This window comes from Pleurodeles waltl, chromosome 6 (assembly GCF_031143425.1).
Source record: "Pleurodeles waltl isolate 20211129_DDA chromosome 6, aPleWal1.hap1.20221129, whole genome shotgun sequence".
NCBI classification, from domain to species: Eukaryota; Metazoa; Chordata; class Amphibia; order Caudata; family Salamandridae; genus Pleurodeles; species Pleurodeles waltl.
This window is the reverse complement of record NC_090445.1, coordinates 1,114,172,344-1,114,197,296: the sequence shown is the minus strand read 5'-3', so window position 1 is coordinate 1,114,197,296 and position 24,953 is coordinate 1,114,172,344. Positions and strand designations below refer to the sequence as shown.

Genomic DNA, 24,953 nt, shown 5'->3' with positions numbered 1-24,953 from the left:
GATGATTTTCTTTGACCAGAAAAAGCTCTTGTTATCTAAAAGGTTGGAGACTCCAGCTGAATTGGCTCAATTAAAGTCCCTGCAGTCTCTGCACACTGGGGAAGGGGCTCTTCCTGTTCTTAAAGCAGCTGGTCTCCTCCTTTCTGGCCAGTCGATGTAGTATTTCTAATGTTCTGAAGCAATTCCCTGTGGCATGTTTGCTTGAGCTAAAAATAATAACTTGTTGAACAATATATTAGAAATGATCCCTATGACTCAAATCCCCCCAAAAACATTTGGAACCTTACTTCTACAGTCAAACACTTTTATTGACAGAATAAGTAAATCAATAAACTCGTCTGTCAAATACTAACATAATACCCTTAAAAGGGCTAACTCAGGATGCAAACTCTCCTAAAAGGATCACCCCGTTAGCAGCTGAACATGAACCAGGAATGATATATGTGAGAAAAGTGGAGCTAGAGACAAGGGAGGATACACAAGCTACAGAATTATTCTGAATAAAAGCGAAATTTCACTTTCTAGCCCCGATTCTGGCCTATTAAGGAACATTTTGTGGTTGAGAAAATCACGTTTACGAAATGTAACGGCATTCTGTGTCTCTCCCAATAATCCCCACCCCTGAAAGAAGTCTCTCCTCTGAAGAAAAAAAAATTCACCACAGCCTAGAAAGTGAATACGTGGGCATTACAGTCATAGAAGACTTTAGATCTGGCATAGTGCTACAAGGTTCCCACGCAGTTAGTTTTTCTTTCGTAATTCCTTTAAACTGTTTCCTACTCATCTGAGTTGATCTGTTCTAGTCTGGGAACAGGTGAATTCTCACTCCCTCTTGCAACATGTTGCCACAATTTCACCCCCTTAAGAACCAGTAATTTTTCATTGCACTTCCAGTACAGCAAATCTACCCCCCACCGATTCCTCACACTTCTCTGGACTGCAAGTTTTCCACACTATGATGTGGACGAGGGGAAAAAAAAAATCTCAATAGTACTATGAATTTTGTTATCCTCTGTCAACCACAGTAAAGCCCACCATACACCCATCTGAGGTCTTCTCGATGTTACATTGAGTTTTCTAGTCACACAACCATGACATCACAGATGTAAATTCACACTTTAACTCTTTAGATTAGACCCCTCACAATCGTGACTTGCTTCATTTGAACCACATTCCAATGTTCAACAAAGCCGTGTCAAAACAATCCAGGTTCTGCTCAATACTGTTGATGCTATGATGCCTTCATGGAGGGAATCTAATATTAAAAATAGTCGTGTCTTAGGTTTCCCTTTCATTTGCGGGAAACATCACCACCTACTTGGTGAGGCTCGGCGCTATGGCTGGAATTTTCTTTCTTTTCAGTCTTGCTTCATCCAAATTTTCTTTGGGTGCCAATGCATCAGATCACTCTCCCTAGTCTTATGCAATTTCTACATTCCTATGGTATTACGCATACACCTGTGAATCTGTGATAGGTTGCCCAGGAGCTCCTGAGGCTCAGATGTCTTTGCTTTCCATTGTTCCGCAGCCACAGTAAAGGGGAAATAGAGAGCTAGGTGAGTAGGTTCCAGTTTACCTACTGTTACTACACCCTGTCGGAGACATCCTTTCCTGTGCTTATTACCAGGCTATGCACACAGCAGCTCAGTTTTGCTTGCTTTTGGTCAGCCAGAGTTCTTACCTCCACTGATCCGGAGCCCCATGGCTGCTGTTATCAAAACACAAACATGTTCCTTGCACTCTTTGCCGCAAATCACAATACAGATTTTCTCTCCATTGGCAGGTCAGGAGCAGGAGGGTGATCTCCACGAGACTCTGTCAGTCCTTAGCAGAAACGCTTTCCTATTACATTAAATACAGCCCAAAAAGGTGGGGCGGGCTGGAAATTTTGGGAGCTGTCTTTGTGAGCACAGCTAATTTCATCCTCAAGCATATTTTTCCACAGAACTTTGATAGCCCAGACAAATCTGTTGGTGTCAGGAAAATCAGACATTGACAAGCTGAGTGCTTTAGATCCATCCACCTTAAGGGTCATAACATTTTCAAACCAAATTCATGAAAAGGAGACATTACCTTTGGAATTCCATCATAGAGCAATTACGAACCTTATTTAAGGAAGGCTGCAGAATATCATTGTCTACATTGTCCAGAGAAGATTTAGATAAAGGTGCTCTATTCTAGCTTTATAAACGATGTCACAAATTTTTCCATAACTGTCCTTTCGATGACAGATTACACACTAGCTAAATTTCACTACCCTTACATGGCTTCTATGTTGGAAAAAAAAGTCCTGCCTATTTGGAACGCTTTCATCTCACATTTCATACACAGAAAGCTGTTAGAGTTGCTTAATGTTCTGTCTCTACTGGAAAAGACGGAGTAGGGAAGTTTCACTTGCTGGTTCATTTAGGGTGTGAAAGCATGAGAGGCAAATATGAAAGGCAAATATGAAAATGTTACGGATTCATTTTACACTTTTTTGTCAAATTGTAACAAGCAGACTAAAATTTGTGTACTGAAGCTAGTTTTCAAAAATACAAAACAAAGACAGGTAAAACATTTCCTGTTTTACAATTCTAATGTCTCTGTGCTCATTTTCTAAAGGAACACTTAAACTATAATATTCCTACACTATAAAGGCATAAAAGCAGATCACAGAATTTTAACTTACTTTCTCTATCAAGTTGTTTGGAAGCAAACCTTCCACAAAGTGGCGTAGGTTATCACGAATTACAGCATTATGAAAGAATGAGATCTTTCCATTAATAACTCCAAGGATAGAAGGAGTGCTGTGCACCCCAAGGTGATGTGCCAGCCGACGTTCGTACCCAGCGTGTACAACTCCGATTCCGACACCTGAGGAGATACCAAATGATTATTAAAATACAATGATGACATGTAAAAGACGGCATCTGGACACAAGGTACAACTTTATGTTTGATTATGTCAATAGCTATAAAACAGGCATCGAGACAATACGCAGCACCAAAGAGGAATGCACACAAAGACAAACACCCTTCTCTGTACATATATAGAGCATTAAATTGAAAGCACATCATCACAAGGCAAAGTGAAATTTACCCAGTCACAAATCTGCTACTTGAAGCACCTTCTCTTACTTCAGCCACATTCAGACAACATCCAATCTCCCTAATTCCTTCACTGAAATATTTGCTTCAGAATTGATCAAAAAGGCCAGTCTTTCCCCAATTCAGAACCATTAGTCATAATTTCCCACATCCATTTTTATAATCAGCCCTGTTCCCTATTTTCTTTTTGTCCAGTTTTATGTTATAATGTAATGACGCGACAGATGGGATCACACAGTTTGAGTGAAGGAAGCTGAATGACGAATTCCCTTAGTTGTTTAACCCATACACACTTTACATTGGTATAAGTCTCTCATTACTACACATTTTGGATTAGAATGGGATTTGTACCCGAACCATGTCCTAACAGAGGCGGTAGCTACTAGTTCAAGTTCTGTAGTATAAATTAAAATCCTTACCATACACTCAACTGCCAATGGAGAGAAAGAGAAGGCTAGTTACAAGTCTACAGAAGATAACTTTGAAAAAGGACCGCTGCTATATATTCATTCATCGACAAACCTTTCACAAATCAGTAATATACTGAGATGACTTCCAACCAGTGCTTATTTACAATGAGTAGAAGCATTCAGGAACTCAAACCAGCACTGTGGAACATTTTGGGATATTCCTGAAAAACCTGCACATGGACTGCAAGGTGGCAGGATATCATCATCAAGGCAATATTCTCACCACTAGCATCCTCTCACCCATCGTAAAACGTCCCCTCAGGGTGATATTATTCAATTACCAATCTACCATTCCAGATGAACACTCTTGAAAACTATATAACAGCACAACTCAAGCAACATGTTGAAGAATATGGTCTAATAGATGTCTTCCAATCAGGCTCCAGAAAAAGATGCAGGAGGGAAACCGCTATCACTAAAGTCTTTGGAATGTTAGACATAGGCAATTGTGCCTACTAATTCTCTATGACCTCTCTGTGGCCCTTGGCACGGTTAACCACAAAACACTCCTCAGCACCCTAAAGCTATGCCTGGGCATGAAAGCCACCTCCAACATCCACTAATAAAACAGAGGGACTTGATAGCCAAGCCAACATCCATACCGCAAGGAGTACCTCCGGGATCAATTTTATTTCCTACCTTTTTCAGTCTTTACATGGAACCTTTTACTGCAATACTAAAACGCACAAACATGGCGTATCATTTATATGCATATGACATACCACTATATTTCAAACTATCCTTACTCAGTGACATCTTCCGCCTGATAGAAGTGCAAAACTGGCTAACAAGAAATCCAATGAAACTCATTCCCAAGAACACAGAACTCTTAATTTTCCCACAAGGGAATTCATCACCTATGCAAGACTGGCTTAATCAACGAGACCCATTAAATTGCAGCCCAACACTAGCCAACTACACAAAATCACTTGGGATAACAATAGACAAAAACACGAAGGCTCACATAAACTCTGTGGCAACAAGTGAATTGCATAACCTCAAACTCCTCAAGAAATGAAACTCTTCATCCCAGAAGACGACCTCAAATATGCTGTGGAATCCCTAGTTCTATTGAGATTAGACTTTAGCGATGCAACTCTTAATGGCACTCTAGAAACCCACCTAGCCGCTTTGAGGGCTATGCTGAATGCTGCACCAAGGCTCCTAACTGAAGACGCCAATACAATGACATAACTCCCACTTTGAAACTGGATTAAAGCAAGAAGCATTTTCAAGACTGCCTGCATCACACACAAAGGAACTCAAAATATTTTCAAATATCGGGACTGAAATGCGCCTGGAGTTTAGACACACTACTTCGGACACCAGCCAATCTCAAGAAGGAAAGATCACATGCTCGATCTTTTTCAGGGAACCCAACAGGAGTCTAGAACTTGCCTCCAGAGAAACGCACTAACCCATCCCTAATGAGCTTCAAGAAAAATGTCAGAACAATAATTCCAGATAAATACTTTGACCCTACCAGACACTGAAGCACCTGCCAAATGCACTCAACACCTAATCGTATATATCGCCGACGCCCAGGACATCTTGTTTGGGGTCAAGGGCAACAAGTTTTTATGTTTACTTTGTCCTTGGGACAAGTAGGCCCAACCCCCTGCAGCACAAACCCTTTGGCTGCCTGTTTACAGAGAGTGGAACTCTCTGCAGTTGAGGTAATGTGTTTCCAAAAGATAATGCTGTTCGAACTTGTATTTATGGTTCATTATTTGAAAGTCTTCATTATTAGGGTGAGTGCTGTAAATAAATGTTTTAAGGTCACACTTCACTACGGACGTTGGTTCCAGTACAAAAACAAATAAAAACGTGTACACACATGTTTGAAAAGTTTAGGCTAAGAGGCTAAGTATAATGCTCCCAGAATGCTCTCTGATTATATGCAAATGGAGTGTCATTTAGTAAAATGTGTTGATGCATGCTAGTATTTCCCAAAAATATTTCTAATGGAAAATCAGTGTAACCATTTTCAACACGATTATGGGAAGCATGAAAATAAACAAACACTGACAAAGCCAACTGATCTGACATATTTTTGTAAGTCTTTTAGTTTCATCAATGTGTGTCTTGTTTTGACATGGCTTTTGTAACACTTTATTGTTGTGGGAGCTACCAGGCCCTCAACATTGTAACAAGCACTGGTAAACCCCCCCCCCCCCCAAAAAAAGTTTTTGAACTCTAAAAGCACACGTTGCCACCAGCAGCATAACAAAGGCCCCGCAGCCGCCCTCCAGGGGGCCCCTTCAGCACAGCACCTGCCCTGGGTGAGTCTGGAGAGGGGGCTCCTCCATGTTCTTTGCAAAGGGGCACCCTCCAGTTTCGTTACGTCACTGATTGCCACTGTAGTTCCTGACACTGAACAAAACTACTTTGTGTGGCAATATGCTACTTGTGGAAGAGCAGAATGCAATCACTCACAGTAAAGCCAGCCGAAAGAGAGAGAAATAGAAGTTTAATAAAAACAAAATGTCTTTGTTAACACCAGACCTAATTAGGGACCAAGACCCACATGTAGATTTCTTTTTGCATGTCGCAAACAGCGACTTTCGCTGTTTGCGACTTGCAAAAAGCACATTGCGATGCACAAACCCAGTTTTGCGATTCAGTAACCTGGTTACCGAATCACAAAACGGGTTTGCGACTCGCAATTAGTAAGGGGTGTTCCCTTCCTAATTGCGACTCGCAGTGCAATGTAGGATTGTTTTGTGACCGCGAACGCGGGCGCAAACCAATCGCAGTTTGCACCCATTTCAAATGGGTGCTAACACTTTCGCAAAAGGGAAGGGATCCCCATGGGACCCCTTCCCCATTGTGAATGTCACTGTAAACATTTTTTCGTTTTTGTTATGCATCTCGTTGTCCTTTAAGGAAAACGGGCTGCATTACAAAAAAAAAACTGCTTTATTGAAAAGCAGTCACAGACATGGTGGTCTGCTGTCTCCAGCAGGCCACCATTCACAAGGGGGTCGCAAATTGCGACCCACCTCATGATTATTCATGAGGTGGGCATTTGCAAAGCCCTTGCGAATCATAGATGGTGTCAAGGACACCATCCTACATTCGGATTTGCGACTCGCAATTTGCGAGTCACAAATCTGAACCTACCTACATGTGGCCCCAAATTCTTAAAGAAAGTCACAAAAGTGCACCCATGGTATATGTCGTACCCCTGTAAAATATTTGTGAACTGTATTTTAGCATGGGTAAATACGATGTGTAGATTTGCTCATGTGAAAATCTATTGAGCATTTGCAAGTTCATTTTCCCTCCAGCCACTTTCTTCCCAACCCTGGAAGAAGTTCTAATTCTGCCATTGTCAGCAGTAAATGTCCAACCTTTCTTATTATGGGAAAATATTAGAGAGAAGCTGGTAAAAATCTTTAAAACATGCAGGTTAGTAGGTTTGCAGATTCAAAGGCATTCCAACCCTGGAACTATTGCTTACTGCTTCCTCCAGCCCCAGTATGCAGATCTGCAGAAAGGTGGCAAAATAAGGAAATTGCTACAGTAGGGATTGAAACTGCAAGTATTCAAGCCCTACTATGGTAGTAGCCCTGGCATAATGAGAGAGGCTATTAATTGCTGCCATAATTTGTCGCCACACTACATGGCACCAAAGGGTCAAGTAGATCTTTTTCCAGGACAAGTAGATTTGAGAACCAACCTGTTCCCTGGACAAGTAGATATTTTAATAAATTCCACACCCCTGTTATGCTAAGGTAGACTGGATAGAACTACCATCCAACCACTATCTAGGTTTGACTCGTCACCTTCTAATTTATATAGTCACTTACCAAGTGTACATCTGTTTGTGGCATGCAGTGTTGCAGATTCACATGCTATGCATAGCTTCTGCCTTCTAGTGTTGGGCTCGGAGTGTTACAAGTTGTTTTTCTTCGAAGAAGTCTTTTTGGAGTCACGGGATCAAATGACTCCTCCTCTCGGTCATAGTGCGCATGGGCATCGACTCCTTTGTTAGATTGTTTTCCCGCAAGGGGTGTAGGAAGGAGTGATAGAGTGAAAGAATGTAAATGTGGTATAAAAAATAATAAGTAAATAGGATGTCCATTCAAATGTAAATGTATATACATATGTAGAAATAAGAAACTGCAACGACTACAGGCTTCCGGGGAGGAGGGTGGATGCAATTGAATCTGCAGCACTACATGCCACGAACAGATGTACACTGGGTAAGTGATATTTTCTGTTCAATGGCATGTGTAGCTGCAGATACACATGCTATGCATAGACTAAATGGCAGTTGCTCTCACCAAAAGAAGCAGTGGCTAGCCTGTAGGAGTTGGAGTTGTTTGAAATAACGTTTTTAGGACAGCTTGACCAACATTGGCCTGTTGCTTTGAAAATACATCCACACAGTAATGCTTTCTAAAGGTATGTGGTGTAGATCATATGGCAGCTTTGCATATGTATACTATTGATATGTTTCCTAAAAATGCCATCGAAGCACCTTTTTTCCTAGTGGAATGAGCGTTAGGTGTTATCAAAAGTTGTTGTTTTGCCTTAATGTAATATGTTTGAATACATTTAACAATCCATCTAGCTAATCCTTGTTTAGAGGTAGGATTACCTTTATGTGGTTGTTGAAAGGCAACAAAAAGCTGTTTAGTTTTCTCAACTCTTTTGTTCTATCCACATAATACATTAGAGCTCTTTTAAGGTCAAGAGTGTGAAGGGCTCTTTCAGCAGCTGAATCTGGCTGAGGAAAGAAGACTGGCAATTCCACTGTTTGTTTAATGTGAAAAGGCGATACAACCTTCTGCAAAAAATTTGGATTAGTTCTAAGTACAACTATATGCTTGTGTACTTGGAAAAAGGTTCCTTGAGAGTGAATGCCTGTATTTCACTAACTCTTCTTAATGAAGTAATTGCTACTAAGAAAGCAACTTTCCAAGTTAGAAATTGAATTTCACACGAATGCATGGGTTTAAATGGTGGGCCCCTTAGTCTTTTGAGTACAATATTTAGATTCCAAGCAGGAACTGGTGGGGTTCTTGGTGGAATAAAATGTTTTAATATTTCCATGAAGCCTTTAATAACTGGATCTCTTAAGAGAGAGGTATGTTGTATAGTTTGCAAGTATACTGATATGGCAATTAGATACATTTTAATAGATGAAAGCTAAATTTGCCTTTTGTAAATGAAGTAGGTAGCATACAATATCTTGTATTGATGCTGTAAGTGGGTCAATATTTGTAGATTGCCAGTAATAAACAAAACGTTCTACTTGTTAGCATAGCATTGTCTAGTTGTAGGTTTGCGTGCTTGTTTGAGAACTTCCATACATTCTAACGGAAGTTGCAAGTATCCAAATTCTATTACTTCAGGAGCCAAATCGCTAAGTTAAGAGCACTGGGATTGGGATGTCTAATTTGTCCTTTGTTTTGTGTAAACAAATCCGGTCTGCTGGGAAGTTTGCAGTGAGGTACTACTGACAGGTCAAGGAGTGTTGTGTACCAATGTTGTCATGCCCACGTGGGGCTATGAGTATCATGGTGAGAGAGGTTTGACAGTTTGTTGACCAGAAATGGAAGTACTGGGAAAGGGTGAAAAGCGTAAGAAAATATCCCTAACCAGTTGATCCACTGAGCATTGCCCTTAGACAGAAGGTGTGGGTGTCTGGATGCAAAGTTTTGGCAATTTGCGTTTTCGCTTGTTTCGAATAGGTCTATTTCTGGTCTCCCCCACTTTTGAAAGTACTGTTGAAGTACCTGAGAGTGAATCTCCCATTCGTGTATCTGTTGGTGTGTTCTGCTTAGGAGCTCTGCTAGCTGATTGTGTATTCCTGGAATGTATTCTGCTAGTAAGTGAATGTGATTGTGAATTGCCCATTTCCTTGTTGTTTGGGCTAGAAGGGACAGTTGAGATGAATGCGTCCTGCCTTGTTTCTTTAGATAATACATGGTTTTCATATTGCCTGTTTTTATCAAGACAGTCTTGTGTTTGGGAAGGGGTTGAAATGCTTTTAGGGCAAGGAAGACAGCTAATAATTCTAAATGGTTTATGTGATAATGTAACTGTTTTGAATCCCATTCCCCTTGTAAGGTAAGGTTGTTGAGATGAGCTCCCCAGCCTATCATTGATGCATCTGTTATTGTGGTCTGAGGCACAGGGTCCTGAAATGACCGCCTTTTCATTAAATTGCTGAGATTCCACTATTGACGGGTCTTGTGCGTTTGGCGGCCTAACAACACTAGATCTTGCAATTGACCATGTGCTTGAGACCCTTATTGTGAGAGGCTCTGTGGTAGTGTTCTCATTTTTAGTCTTGCATGCAGCACTATTGCTATGCAGGATGCCATCATTCCCAATAGTCTCATGATAAATCTTACAGTGTATTGTTGATTTGGCTGCATTTGTGGTATGAGGTTTTGGAAAGCTTGTATCCTTTGTGTATTTGGATAGGCTAAGGCTTATTGTGTATTGAGAATAGCACCTAGGTAAGGTTGAACCTGTGCGGCTGAAGATGAGATTTTTGGTAATTGATAGTGAACCCTAATGTATGTAGGGTTTCTGTTGTATATTGAGTGTGTTGTTGACATTGTATAATATTGCTTGATTTTATTAGCCAATCATCTAGATAAGGAAAGACATTTATGTGTTGTCTTCTTAGGTAAGCTGCTACTACCGCTAGACATTTTGTGAATACTCTTGGAGCTGTTGTTATGCCGAATGGCAGACTTTGAATTGGTAATGTTTTCCTGCTATCACAAACCTTCAGTATTTTCTGTGAGCTGGATGTATGGGGATATGAAAATATGCATCTTTGAGATCTAATGCAGTCATGTAATCTTGTTTTTGTTGTAGAGGAATGACTTCCTGCAGAGTTAGCATGTGAAAGTGTTCCGACAGGATTTATAGATATAGTGGTCTGAGATCTAGAATGGGTCTGAAAGTGCCATCCTTTTTGGGAAAGAGGAAGTATAGTGAGTATACCCCCTGGAATTGCTGCAGTCTGCCCCCCACAGGAGATGTGTGGGGTTGTGGTATGTTTACGAAGTTAGTTTTGACGAAGTAGTGAAGCTTTTTGAGGCCTTGAATCTGCCTCTGGCTCTGAAATGTTGACTTCTATAAGAGCCTCTAAATCCCCCTCTCTGGTATTGTTGTTGACCTTGTTTAGGTTGGGAGGTAGAAGCATCTGTAGATTGGGGCTTGAATCCTCCTCTAAATTGCTGCTTACGAAAGAAGCCTCTATAAGGTGTTGTGTACAGGGCTCTCATTGCTTTAGCAGTGTCTGAATCTCTCCTGAGTTACTCGATTGTGGTGTCAACCTCAGGACCAAATAGGTGTTTCTTGTTGAAAGGCATATTTAATACTGCCTGTTGTATTTCTGGTTTGAATCCAGAAGAGCGGAACCATGCATGTTTGCCTATAGTTATAGCAGTGTTTACGCTCCTAGCTGCTGTATCTGCAGCATCAAGAGCAAACCTTATCTGGTTTTTACTTATTACCTGACCTCCTTCAACAATTTGTTGAGCCCTCTTTTGATGTTCTTTTGGCAGGTGTTGTAATAATTCCTGAATCTCGTCCCAGTGTGCCCTATCGTATCTTGCTAGCAAGGCTTGTGAATTGGCAATGCGCCATTGGTTAGCTGCCTGAGTAGCTACCCTCTTGCCAGCAGCATCAAACTTCCTGCTTTCTTTGTCAGGGGGAGGGATATCCCTTGACGATTGACTATTGGCCCTCTTTCTGGCAGCACTGACAACAACAGAGTCTGGAGGTACCTGATGTGTGATATAAGCTGGATCTGTAGGTGCAGGCTTATATATTTTTTTTCTATGAGTGGTGTTAAAATCCTAGCCTGAACAAGTTCCTTAAATATTTCGTCTGCATGCCTGATCATGCCAGGCAGCATTGGTAGGCACTGGTAACATGAATGCGTGGAGGATAGCGTATTAAAAAGGAAATCCTCTTCTAATGGCTCACTATGCATAAGTACCCCATGGTATGCAGCTGCCCTAGAGATGACCTGTATGTATTCAGTTGTATCCTCTGGTGCTGTAGGTTTTGAAGGATAGAGGACTGAGTCATTAGTTGGTATGGGATCTGGATCATACAGATCCCAAAGATCAATTATATTGCCATGCTAATAAGTGTGTGAGTGGGTTGGCGAAGGCAATGGTGGTGAGCTAAAAAGTGGTTGTGAAAAGTAAAGTTGTGGTGGAGAATTTTGCAAGGGCAATGGCTTCTCCTTTCTTTTAAAAATCTTTGCTAGTGGTGCAGCAGTACCAAGACGTTCCTGAAAAGGCAACTTTCTTTTTGTTTGTGGAGGAGGTGCAGCAATGATCCTCCCTGTCTCTTTGTGGATATGAATCCTTGACTGCTTTTCATCCATGATTTCAAGAATAAGTTGAATGTCAGAGTCTTCAGAAATATATTGTGATGTTTTTAGTGATTTAGAGGACTGTTCATCAAGTATCTTTGAGCTCTGCTTTGATCGGCTCGAAAGTCCCTGTTCTTCTGTGTATGAATTTCGGCTTAGAAGTTGGCAATTTTTTTCGGGCCTGAAAATACAGCTTGTTGTTTCGGCTCAGAGGCAGGACGTCAAGGTTTCAACTCCGAAGAGTGTGGACGCCGGCTCGTTCGGATGTGGAGCTTTTGGTAGATTTGCTCGACTCCGGTATCGAAGTTGGTGTGGCCTTTTCAGGCGCCGGACCCGAAGGTCGGTAGCCGATTATTTTCTTTTGGGTCGAACCATGGCTCTCTGGCAGTGGTGCACCCCAAGGCCTTTGATGTTTTTTTTTTTTTTTTTTAGGAGTGGGAGTAGGGGCAGTCGTACTAACGTGCTGACCAGCAGTGATGAGTTGGCGACCCTCCTCCGAATCTTCTTCGGAGTCAGTGTCCTGAATGGAAACTGCTGTCTGGGCCTGTTCTTTCTCAACAGTGTTGATGTATTCTGTAGTCTTCTACGCCATTTCCAGCCTTCTGGCTCTCCAGTCACGAAGTGTTTTCTTCAACTGGAACGACCGACAGGGGATCGTAGTCTTCTTCTCGGTGATCGGGAGGGACACACAGATTACATACCACGTGTTGGTCTGTGTACGGAAATTTAGCATGACATCGAGGACAGAATCGGAATGGAGTCCGATACATCAGACCTGAGCTGGGCGCTTGCGCCCAAAAGGGCGTAATTTGGTTGTCGACTGTACTATCGGCTTAACTATAGATGGAAACATGATTGAAACAATACCGACGGTCAAAGAAAATTATATAGAGTTTCTGAATCGAAAATCTCGGAACGAGAGGAACACATCCGAACCCGACAGTGGAAAGAAAACAATCTAACAAAGAAGTCGATGCCCATGCGCACTATGACCGAGAGGAGGAGTCACTTGATCCTGAAACTCCAAAAAGACTTCTTTGAGGAAAAACAACTTGTAACACTCCGAGCCCAACACTAGATGGCGGAAGCTATGCATAGCATGTGTATCTGCAGCTACACATGCCATCGAACATATACATATACTGAAATGGCAAGTGGTGTATACTTCAGCTATCCTGTTTCAAATTTAAATCTACAACTGATAAAACCCCAGGGAAAAGGGAAATGGGCAACATCAGTGTAAACATATCAAAATGATAAACACCTGCACAACCACAAACTAAATTGCTATTCAACTAAAGGAAAATGAGAGAGAATTAGTCATTTTTATTTCTTCCTCAAGGGGTCAACATAATTTAACTTTGTCATACAAGGCAGCAGCAATAAACACTAGTCTAAAAAGATTCTCCTGGAGTTTTGTTGTTAAGGGATGTCGCTTACGGAAAATGTTGCTTACCAGCAGACATCTGTTCGTGGTATGCAGTGCTGTAGATTCACATGCTGTGCATAAGCTTGCCATCTAGTGTTGGGTTTGGAGTAGTACAACTTTATGTTCGAAGGAAGTTTTCGAGTAACGGGATCGAGTGACAACTCCTCTCGGTAATACTGCGCATGGCATTGAGATCTTTGTTAGATTGTTTGTCCGCAGGCGGGAGAGTGAAGTAGTGAAAAGAGTATAGTAGTATAAAAGATGTCCATGCAATGTATTTACATATGTACATATATGTGTGTATATATGGAAAATGTCACTTACCCAGTGTACATCTGTTCGTGGCATGTTCCGCTGCAGATTGGCATGTTATGCACAGGTCCTGCCATCTAGTGTTGGGCTCGGAGTGTTACAAGTTGTTTTTCTTCGAAGAAGTCTTTTTGAGTCACAGGATCGAGTGACTCCTCCTTTTTGGCTCCGTTGCGCATGGGCATCGACTCCATTTTAGATTGTTTTCCCGCAGAGGTAGGAGTGATAGAGTGTAAATAGAGAGATGTCCATGCAATGGAATAGAGATGTATCTACAAAGTTTAAATAAAGGAATGTTTATATACATATGTACAATTTTAATTATAACTTAAACGGCTACAGGCTCCCGGGGAGGAGGGAGGGCGCATGTGAATCAGCAGCGGAACATGCCACAAACAGATGTACACTGGGTAAGTGACATTTTCCGTTCGGTGGCATGTGTAGCTGCAGATACACATGCTATGCATAGACTACAAAGCAGTAATCCTCCCCAAAGCGGTGGTCAGCCTGTAGGAGTTTAAGTTGTCTGAAATGATGTTCTTAGTACAGCCTGTCCTACTGTGGCTTGTTGTGTTGCTACAACATCTACACAGTAATGCTTGGTAAAAGTATGAGGTGTGGACCAAGTGGCTGCCTCTGTCATTGGTATGTTTCCCAGAAAGGCCATTGTTGCTCCTTTCTTTCTAGTGGAGTGTGCCTTTGGTGTAATGAGTAGTTGTCTTTTTGCTTTCAGGTAACAAGTTTGTATACATTTCACTATCCATCTAGCTATGCCTTGTTTGGATATAGGGTTACCACTATGTTTTTTTTTGGAATGCGACGAACAACTGTTTAGTTTTACGAAATGCTTTTGTTCTGTCAATGTAATACATTAGAGCTCTTTTTTATATCTAATCTATGCAGTGCTCTTTCTGCCACTGAGTCTGGCTGTCGGAAGAAGACTGGGAGTTCCACTGTTTGGTTTAAATGAAACGGTGAGATGACTTTTGGAAGAAATGTTGGGTTTGTGCGGAGTACAACTTTATGTTTGTGTACTTGTATAAAGGGTTCTTCAATATTGAAAGCCTGTATTTCACCAACTCTTCGTAATGAAGTGATTGCCACTAGAAATGCTACTTTCCAAGTTAAGAATTGGATCTGACAAGAGTGCATGGGTTCAAATGGTGGACCCATGAGTCATGTAAGTACAATATTAAGATTCCACGAGAGTACTGGTGGAGTTCTTGGAGGTATGATTAGTTTTAGGCCTTCCATGAAGGCTTTAATGACTGGTATCCTAAATAGGGATTTTGTCTGTTTATTTTGCAAATAAGCAGAAATTGCAGTGAGATGTATTTTGATGGATAAAAATGCTAGATTTAATTTTTGTAGGTGGAGTAAATAACCTACCATGTCTTGTATGGACACATCCAAAGGTGTTATGTGTTTTACTTGGCAATAGAAAACAAATCTTTTCCATTTGTTAGCATAACACTGCCTGGTGGTAGGTTTTCTTGCCTGTTTAATGACTTCCATACACTCTGTTGGAAGATTCAGATAGCCAAACTCTAAGATTTCAGGAGCCAGATTGCTAGATTGCGCATCGCTGGATTGGGGTGTCTGATCTGCTGTTTGTGTTGTGTCAACAGATCTGGCCTGTTTGGGTACGTGACGTGTGGTATTATTGAGAGGTCCAACAGCGTGGTGTACCATGGTTTAGCGTGCCCACATTGGTGCTAGAAGTATTAGTTTGAGTTTGTTTTTATGTCGTTTGTTGACTAAAAATGGAATGGGTGGGAGGGGGAAAAAAGCATAAGCAAATATCCCTGACCAGTTGATCCATAGAGCATTGCCCTTGGACTGAGGGTGTGGGTACCTGGACGACAAGTTTTGGTATTTTGTGTTTTGGTTTGTGGCGAACAGATCTATGTCTGGTGTCCCCCACTGACAAAAGTGTTTGTGTAGTACCTGGGGATGTATTTCCCACTCGTGAGTTTGCTGGTGATCTCGACTGTGGTTGTCTGCTAACTGATTGTGAATCCCAGGAATGCATTGAGCTATCAGGTGAATGTTGTTGTGAATTGCCCAATGCCAATTTTTTTGTGCTAGGAGGCAAAGGTGTGATGAGTGTGTTTCCCCCCTGTTTGTTTAAGTAGTACATTGTTGTCATATTGTCTGTTCTGACAAGAATGTGTTTGTGAGCCAGAAGAGGTTGAAAGGCTCTTAGTGCTAGAGAGACTGCTAGCAGCTCTAAGTGATTTATGTGTAGCTGCTTTTGCTTGCTGTCCCACTGTCCCTGAATACTGTGATTGTTGAGGTGTGCTCCCACCCAATCATTGATGCATGTTGTGAGAATGGCGTGAGGCACAGGGTCTTGAAAAGGCCGCCCTTTGTTTAAATTTGTGGGATTCCACCACTGAAGCGAATAGTGTGTTTGGCGGTCTGTCAACACTAGATCTTGGAGATGACACTGTGCCTGCGACCATTGTTTTGCAAGGCACTGTTGTAAGGGCTGCATGTGTAACCGTGCGTTAGGGCCAATTGTGATGCAAGATGCCATCATGCCTAGGAGTTTCATCACAAAATGGACAGTGTAGTGCTGATTTGGCTGTATTTTTGGCAACATGGTGTGGAATGATTGCACCCTTTGTGGGCTTGGACTTGCAAGCGCCTTTTGAGTGTTGAGTGTAGCTCCCAAGTACTGTTGAATTTGGGATGGTTGCAGGTGTGATTTGTGATAATTTATCGAAAACCCTGGTGTGTGTGTGTAGGGTATCTATTACATAACGTGTGTGATGTTGACACAGTTTTTGAGTGTTGGCTTTTATTAGCCAATCGTCGAGATATGGGAATACATGCATATGTTGTCTCCTTATGTATGCTGCTACTACGGCAAGGCATTTTGTAAAGACTCTGGGGGCTGTTGTTATCCCGAAGGGTAATACCTTGAATTGGTAATGTTTTCCTTGTATAACAAACCTGAGGTATTTTCTGTGAGCTGGATGGATGGGTATGTGAAAATACGCATCTTTTAAATCCAGTGTTGACATGTATTCTCCCTGTTGCAGCAATGGGACTACATCTTGTAGTGTCACCATGTGGAAGTGTTCTGAGCGAATGTAGAGGTTGAAAGTCCTGAAATCTAATATTGGCCTTAGCGTTTTGTCTTTTTTTTGACGAATGAGGAAGTACAGGGAATAAACCCCTGTTCTTTTTTGATGATGAGGCACTAGTTCTATGGATTGTTTGAGCAATAGTGCCTGCACCTCTGTTTGTAACATTGCAAGATGTTGCGATTAAAGTTTGTGCGCTTTTGGGGGAATGTCTGGAGGAAATTGTGTGAATTCTATGCAGTAACCATGTTGTATAATGGATAGTACCCATGTGTCTGTTGTGATGTTTAACCATTGCTCGTGGAACATTTTCAGTCTTCCTCCCACAGGGGATGTGTGTTGGGTGAAGGTGATGACAAAGTCACTGTTTGTTGTTAGTGGCTTGCTTTGAGGATTGGAATTTTGCCCTAGATTTGGGAAATTGCCCTCTGTAGGACCCTCGAAATCCCCCTCTTTGATACTGTGTTTGGTATGAGGGCTTTGATTGTGAAGTGGATGGCTCGGAGGGCTGTGGCCTGAAGCCTCCCCTATACAGAGGCTTCCGAAATGTTCCTCTGAATTGGAATGCATAAAGCGCTTCCATTGCTTTACCAGTGTCTGCATCTTTTTTTATTTTATCTATGGCTGTGTCCACCTGAATGCCGAATAATTGCTGTTGGTTGAAGGGCATGTTGAGGACGGCCTGTTGGATTTCAGGTTTAAAACCTGATGATCTGAGCCATGCATGCCACCTAATGGTGACTGCCGTATTTATGGTCCTTGCGGCTGTATGAGTTGAGTCTAGCTCTGATCTTATCTGATTATTTGTTATCGCCTGTCCCTCCTCTACTACCTGCTGAGCTCTCTTTTGGTGTTCCTTGGGGAGATGTTGAATAATGTCCTTCATCTCATCCCGATGTGCCCTAACGTATCTAGCGAGGAGGGCCTGTGAGTTTGCCATGTGCCACTGATTGGCTGCTTGTGACGCTACCCTTTTCCTTGCCACATCAAACTTTTTACTTTCCTTATCTGGAGGGGGTGCATCTCCAGAGGACTGCGGGTTAGCTCTTTTACTCGCTGCGCTGACCACTACCGAATCTGGGGGCAGCTGTTGCGTGATATACACTGGGTCTGAAGGTGGTGGTTTGTACTTTTTTTTCTAAACTTGGGGTTATAGCTCTTCCCTTAACCGGCTCCTGGAATATCTGTTGGGCATGTCAGAGCATACCAGGGAGCATGGGTAGGCATTGGTATGTTGCGTGTTGAGGACAATGTACTGAATAGAAAGTCGTCCTCGAGTGGTTCTGTGTGCATGCTTACATTGTGGAAAGCTGCTGCCCTAGCCATAACTTGTGTGTAGGGGGTGCTATCCTCAGGTGGAGAGGGCTTAGATGGATAGCACTCTGGTCTGTTGTCTGACACAGGGTCATCATAAATATCCCATGGATCTGTGTCTTGATGTGACTGCATAGTGTGTGTAGGAGACTGTGCAGTGGGCTAGCAGGTGGAGAGAGAGTTCGTTGAGGAGACTGGGAAGGAGAAAACTGGCGAGGTGGAGATTTTTCTCTTGGCACTCTATTTGGCTGATCAGTGTCCAAATGTCCATGGAAGGCAAGTTTTCTTTTAATTTTGATGGGAGGTGCTGTGAGGATCTTGCCAGTATCCTTGTGGATCTGTATCCTGGCTTGCCTGTCATGAAATCTTCCATTTGTTGTAGCTCTTCCTCAAATCTATGGCTTTCTTTAAGCTGTTTCGAAAGTCCATGCTCCTCTGTGTACGACTGTCTTTTCAGCTCCGAAGCCGGTTTCTTCAGCACCGAAAGGCCCGGGGTGGTAGTTGGCCTCTGTTCCGAAAGGGACTTTCGGGGTCTCACCTCGATGGGTTGGTGCCGTATGGTTTTGGAGCCTGTGTCATGACTCGAGTCCGAAGACTTCGATGTGGGTGTGGCCTTTTTCGGTGCCGAAGGTGTTACATGGTCACCGCTTGCTTTTTTCCGGTCGGAGCCATGGCCTTCCGGCAGTGGCGTCCCCGAGGCCTTCTGTTTGGTCTTGGTCTGGGCAAGTGTACTCACATGCTGGCCCGCTGTCGGTGGTCGGTCGATGTCGGATTCCTTCGAATCAGAACCTTGAACGGAGATGGCGGTGTGGATCATCTCCTCTTCTTACGCGTCACAGCGTTCAGTGCTCTTGGACGCCATTTGTAGGCTTCTCGCCCTTCGGTCTCTCAAGGTCTTTTTGGAACCAAAGGATCTGCAGGCCTTACATGTATCCACTCAGTGATCTGGAGACAAACACAGATTACAGACCCAATGTTGATCTGTGTAGAGTTACTTGGCATGGCACTGAGGGCAGAATCGGAACGGGGTCCGGTCCATGAGGCTTTTTGCGGTCAGGCTGACCAGGCCCAAGTTGGGAGCGGGTGCCCCGAAGGGCAACCGAAGATGTGTGTCCGCCGGTACTGTGGTGTCGATGCAAGATGAGGCGCGATCAAGAACAATACCGACGAATTTCGGTGAATTATACGTTTTTACGACTCGAACAACCGTAGTGAAGAGGAACATGTCCGAACCCGATGGCGGAAAGAAAACAATCTAAGATGGAGTCGATGCACATGCGCAATGGAGCCGAAAAGGAGGAGTCACTCGGTCCCGTGAGTCGAAAAGACTTCTTCGAAGAAAAACTATTTGTAACACTCAGAGCCCAACACTAGATGGCAGGACCTGTGCATTGCATGTGTATCTGTAGCTACACATGCCACCGAACACACATATACATATATATATATATATATATATATATACACACAGGGAGTGCAGAATTATTAGGCAAATGAGTATTTTGACCACATCATCCTCTTTATGCATGTTGTCTTACTCCAAGCTGTATAGGCTCGAAAGCCTACTACCAATTAAGCATATTAGGTGATGTGCATCTCTGTAATGAGAAGGGGTGTGGTCTAATGACATCAACACCCTATATCAGGTGTGCATAATTATTAGGCAACTTCCTTTCCTTTGGCAAAATGGGTCAAAAGAAGGACTTGACAGGCTCAGAAAAGTAAAAAATAGTGAGATATCTTGCAGAGGGATGCAGCACTCTTAAAATTGCAAAGCTTCTGAAGCGTGATCATCGAACAATCAAGCGTTTCATTCAAAATAGTCAACAGGGTCGCAAGAAGCGTGTGGAAAAACCAAGGCGCAAAATAACTGCCCATGAACTGAGAAAAGTCAAGCGTGCAGCTGCCACGATGCCACTTGCCACCAGATTGGCCATATTTCAGAGCTGCAACATCACTGGAGTGCCCAAAAGCACAAGGTGTGCAATACTCAGAGACATGGCCAAGGTAAGAAAGGCTGAAAGACGACCACCACTGAACAAGACACACAAGCTGAAACGTCAAGACTGGGCCAAGAAATATCTCAAGACTGATTTTTCTAAGGTTTTATGGACTGATGAAATGAGAGTGAGTCTTGATGGGCCAGATGGATGGGCCCGTGGCTGGATTGGTAAAGGGCAGAGAGCTCCAGTCCGACTCAGACGCCAGCAAGGTGGAGGTGGAGTACTGGTTTGGGCTGGTATCATCAAAGATGAGCTTGTGGGGCCTTTTTGAGTTGAGGATGGAGTCAACCTCAACTCCCAGTCCTACTGCCAGTTCCTGGAAGACACCTTCTTCAAGCAGTGGTACAGGAAGAAGTCTGCATCCTTCAAGAAAAACATGATTTTCATGCAGGACAATGCTCCATCACACGCGTCCAAGTACTCCACAGCGTGGCTGGCAAGAAAGGGTATAAAAGAAGGAAATCTAATGACATGGCCTCCTTGTTCACCTGATCTGAACCCCATTGAGAACCTGTGGTCCATCATCAAATGTGAGATTTACAAGGAGGGAAAACAGTACACCTCTCTGAACAGTGTCTGGGAGGCTGTGGTTGCTGCTGCACGCAATGTTGATGGTGAACAGATCAAAACACTGACAGAATCCATGGATGGCAGGCTTTTGAGTGTCCTTGCAAAGAAAGGTGGCTATATTGGTCACTGATTTGTTTTTGTTTTGTTTTTGAATGTCAGAAATGTATATTTGTGAATGTTGAGATGTTATATCGGTTTCACTGGTAATAATTAATAATTGAAATGGGTATATATTTTTTTTTGTTAAGTTGCCTAATAATTATGCACAGTAATAGTCACCTGCACACACAGATATCCCCCTAACATAGCTAAAACTAAAAACAAACTAAAAACTACTTCCAAAAATATTCAGCTTTGATATTAATGAGTTTTTTGGGTTCATTGAGAACATGGTTGTTGTTCAATAATAAAATTAATCCTCAAAAATACAACTTGCCTAATAATTCTGCACTCCCTGTATATATATATATTCTGTAGCTACACATGCCACCGAACATATATATATATATATATATATATATATATATATATATATATATATATATATATATATATATATATAAAATTGCAATCTGTACACATTTCTTAGAGGACGAAGGGCGCATGTGAATCTACAGCACTACATGCCACGAACAGACGTCTACTGGTAGGTAACATTTTCCATTCGATGGCATGTGCAGCTGTAGATACACATGCTGAGCACGGACTGTAAAGCAGTCCCTCCATAAAGCGGTGGCTAGTGTGTAGGGGTTGCAATTGCTGGAAAAAGTGTTTTAAGTACAGTTTGTCCACCATTTGCCGGTTGTCTGGCAAAGACGTTCACAAAAAAATGTTTAGTAAAGGTGTGTGGTGTAGACCATGTTGCTGCTTTACAAGTGTCTGTCACTGGTATATTACCTAGAAAAGCCATATATGCACCTTTTTGCCTAGTTGAATGTGCTCTAGGTAGTACAGATAATTGTCTTTTAGCTTTAGTAAAGCAAGTCTGAATGCATTTGATTATCCATCTTGCTATAGTTGTTTTAGTTAATGGGTCTACTTGATGTGGTAAAGGAAAAGCCACAAAAAAATGTTATGTTTTCCTAAAATATTTTTTCCTATGTAGTACATAAGAGCTCTTTGACAGCTAGAGTATGTAGAGCTCTTTCTGCTACTGATTCCGGTTTTGGGAAGAAAACTGGCAATTCCAGTGTTTGATTAATATGAAATTGCAAAATGACTTTTGGAAGAAATTTTAGATTTGTTCCTAATACAATTATTTTTTTTATGAGCCTGAAAGAAGGGTTCTAAAGTTAGTGCTTGGAGTTCACTAACACGCCTGAGAGATGTGATAACAATTAACAATCCTACTTTCCATGAAAGGTATTGTAATGGGCAGGTGCGTAGTGGCACAATTGGTGGAGCCATGAGCCTTGTGAGTACAATGTTTAAGTTCCAAGGTGGAGCTGGAGGAATCCTTGGTGGAATTATTCTATTTAGTCCTTCCGTAAATGCGTTGATAACTGGAATTCTAAACAGGGAAATATGTTGTCTATTTTGCAGATATGCAGCTATAACGCCTAAATGTAAACGAATAGATGTGTAGGCTAAATTTGCCTTTTGTAAATGTAATAAATATTGTACAATGTCATGTACTGTTGGTTGAAGAGGGTCAATGTTTTTTGCTTGCCAATAACAAACAAGCATTTCCATTTTGCTGCATAGCACATCTAGTGGTAGGTTTGCATGCTTGTTTTAGGATATCCATACATTCTTGTGGTAAATGTAAATATCCAAATTCTATGACTTCAGGAGCCATATCGCTAGGTTCAGTGATTTGGGATTTGGATGTCTTATCTGTCCCTGTTTTTGTTTGAGAAGATCTAGTCTGTTTGGAGGTTTCTGATGAAGAACAACAGAGTTCCAGAAGTGTTGTGTACCATGGTTGACGTGCCCAAGTAGGGGCCACCAAGATCATGTTGAGGGAAGATTGTTTTATCTTCCATACTAGCAGTGGTAAGAGGGGGAATAGCATAGGCAAATATCCCTGACCAACTGATGCATGGAGCATTGTCTTTGGACTAATGGTGTGGGTACATGGAGGTGAAGTTTTGGCATTTTTTGTTCTGTTTTGTTATGAACAGATCTATTTGAGGTGTTACCCATTTTGTGAAGTACTGTTGAAGGACTTGCGGGTGAAGTGTTTGTTGATGCATCCTGCTTAGCAGGTCTACTAACTGGTTATCTGTGCCTGGGAAATACTGTGCCACTATGTGAATATGGTGACGAATCGCCCATTTCCACAGTGATTGTGCTAGCTGGGACAGTTGTTGAGATTGTGTCACCCTCCTATTTCTGAAGATAGTACATGGCAGTCATACTGTCTGTACGTATCAACACTGTTTTGTGTTGCAAATGTGGTAGGGATGCTTACATTGCCAAGAATATTGCTTGCAGTTCAAGGTAATTGATGGGAAGAGACTGGTGAGTGTCATACCATATTCCCTGAACTGTTAGGTCATGGAGGTGTGCTCCCCACCCATTGCCTGAGGCATCTGTTGTGAGAGTAATCTGAGGCACAGGGTCTACAATGGGCCGCCCTTCTAAAATGTTTGTGGTGTTCCACCAGTGTAGAGAGAGATAAGTCTGGCGGTCCAACACACTAGATCTTCCATTGACCCTGTGTCTGAGACCACTGATAAGAGACACTGTTGAAGAGGAATCATATGAAGTTTGGCTTGAGGCACTATGGCAATACAAGATGCCATCATTCCTAACAGTTTCATTACATTTCTTACTGTGTATGTTTGGTTCTGTTTTAATGTTGCAATAAATGTCTAAAAAGCTTGGATTCTGTTTTGGTTGGGAAATGCTATTTCTAATTGTGTATTTAGGATAGCTCCTATGTATGGTTGTGTTTGCAGAGATTGAAGGTGGGATTTGCGGTAATTTATGGTGAATCCTAGAGAATGTAGGAGGCGTACTGTAGTTTGAGTATCATTTTGACACTGGTGGAATGAATTGGCTTTGATGAGCCAATCGTCGAGGTCAGGGAAAACATGAATTTGTTTTCTTCTGAGATGTGCTGCCACCACTGCTAGGAATTTTGTGAATACTCTGGGAGAAGTTGTGACTCCGAAGGGTAACACTTTGAATTGGTTAAGTTTTCCTGCTATAACAAATCTTAGGTATTTTCGGTGTGCGGGACGAATGGGAATGTGAAAGTAAGCAGCCTTTAGATCTAGGGCTGTCCTGAAGTCTCCTATTTAATATAGAGGACTAACATCCTGAAGAGAGACCATGTGAAAATATTCTGATAGAATGTAGTGATTTAACAGTCTGAGATCTAATACTGGTCTGAGAGACCCATCTTTTTTGGAAATTCGAAAATACAGGGAGATAACTCCTGTCCCTTGGTATTGTCATGGCACTGGTTCTATAGCCCGCCTTAGTAGAAGGGACTTTACTTCGTCTTTGACAAGTGGGGTATATTTGGTGGAGTGGAAATGAGCTCCAGACAATAACTATTTTGGATAATTTGAAGTACCCATTGATCTGTGGTGATTTTAGTCCATTAGGGGGAAAAGAGTTGTAACCTTTCCCCTACAGGAGTGATGTGGTTTAGTGTTGCATTTGTTGAGTCATTGTTAAGAGACTAATGAGGAACCTCTGGAGAAAGATGGTTTTCCTCTTCCTTCGTTATTGTTTTCTCTATATGACCTTCTGAAATAACCTCTGTTGTATTGCGAGATGGGCTTAGTTTGACTTGTGGTTGGTTCCTGGAATGATGACCTGAATCCTCTACTAAACCCTGCAGGACGAAAAGTACTTCCATGTGTGGTGGCTTGCAAAGCTCCCATGGCTCTGGCAGTTTGATTGTCCTTGTTTAATGTGGTATCCACTTTTGCACCAAATAAATGCTCATTATCGAAGGGCATATTTAGAACTGCTATTGGTACTTCTTGTTTGAAGCCTGAACATCTAAGCCATGCATGACGTCTTATGATGACACTTGTATTGATACTACGTTCTGCTGTATCAGCAGCATCAAGTGCACACCTAATGGTGTTGTTAGATATTGTTTGTCCCTCTTTTACGAAGTTCTTCTGGTAGGTATTGTAAAAGTTCCCCCATAGCATCCCAGTGAGCTCTGTCATATCTAAAAAGTAAAGCTTGAACATTAGCAATTTGCCAATGATTAGCTGCTTGAGCTGCTACTCTCTTCCCTGCTGCATCTAATTCTTTACTTTCTTTGTCAGGAGGAGATGTATATCCTGTTGAGTGGCTATTAGCTATTTTCCTTGCAGTAGATGCCACAACTTAATATGGAGGAATTTGT

General features: G+C 42.1%; 1 protein-coding gene across 2 annotated transcripts in view; it reads right to left on the bottom strand.

The window, feature by feature from the left end:
• DNAJC16 (DnaJ heat shock protein family (Hsp40) member C16) overlaps positions 1 to 24,953 on the bottom strand; it is a 332,457-nt gene that overhangs the window by 170,694 nt on the left and 136,810 nt on the right. For both annotated transcript variants that reach the window (XM_069240270.1, XM_069240271.1), the window contains exon 5: positions 2,672 to 2,856. In XM_069240270.1, coding sequence (XP_069096371.1) covers positions 2,672 to 2,856 — 185 coding nt within the window. The remainder of the gene's footprint in view (positions 1 to 2,671; positions 2,857 to 24,953) is intronic.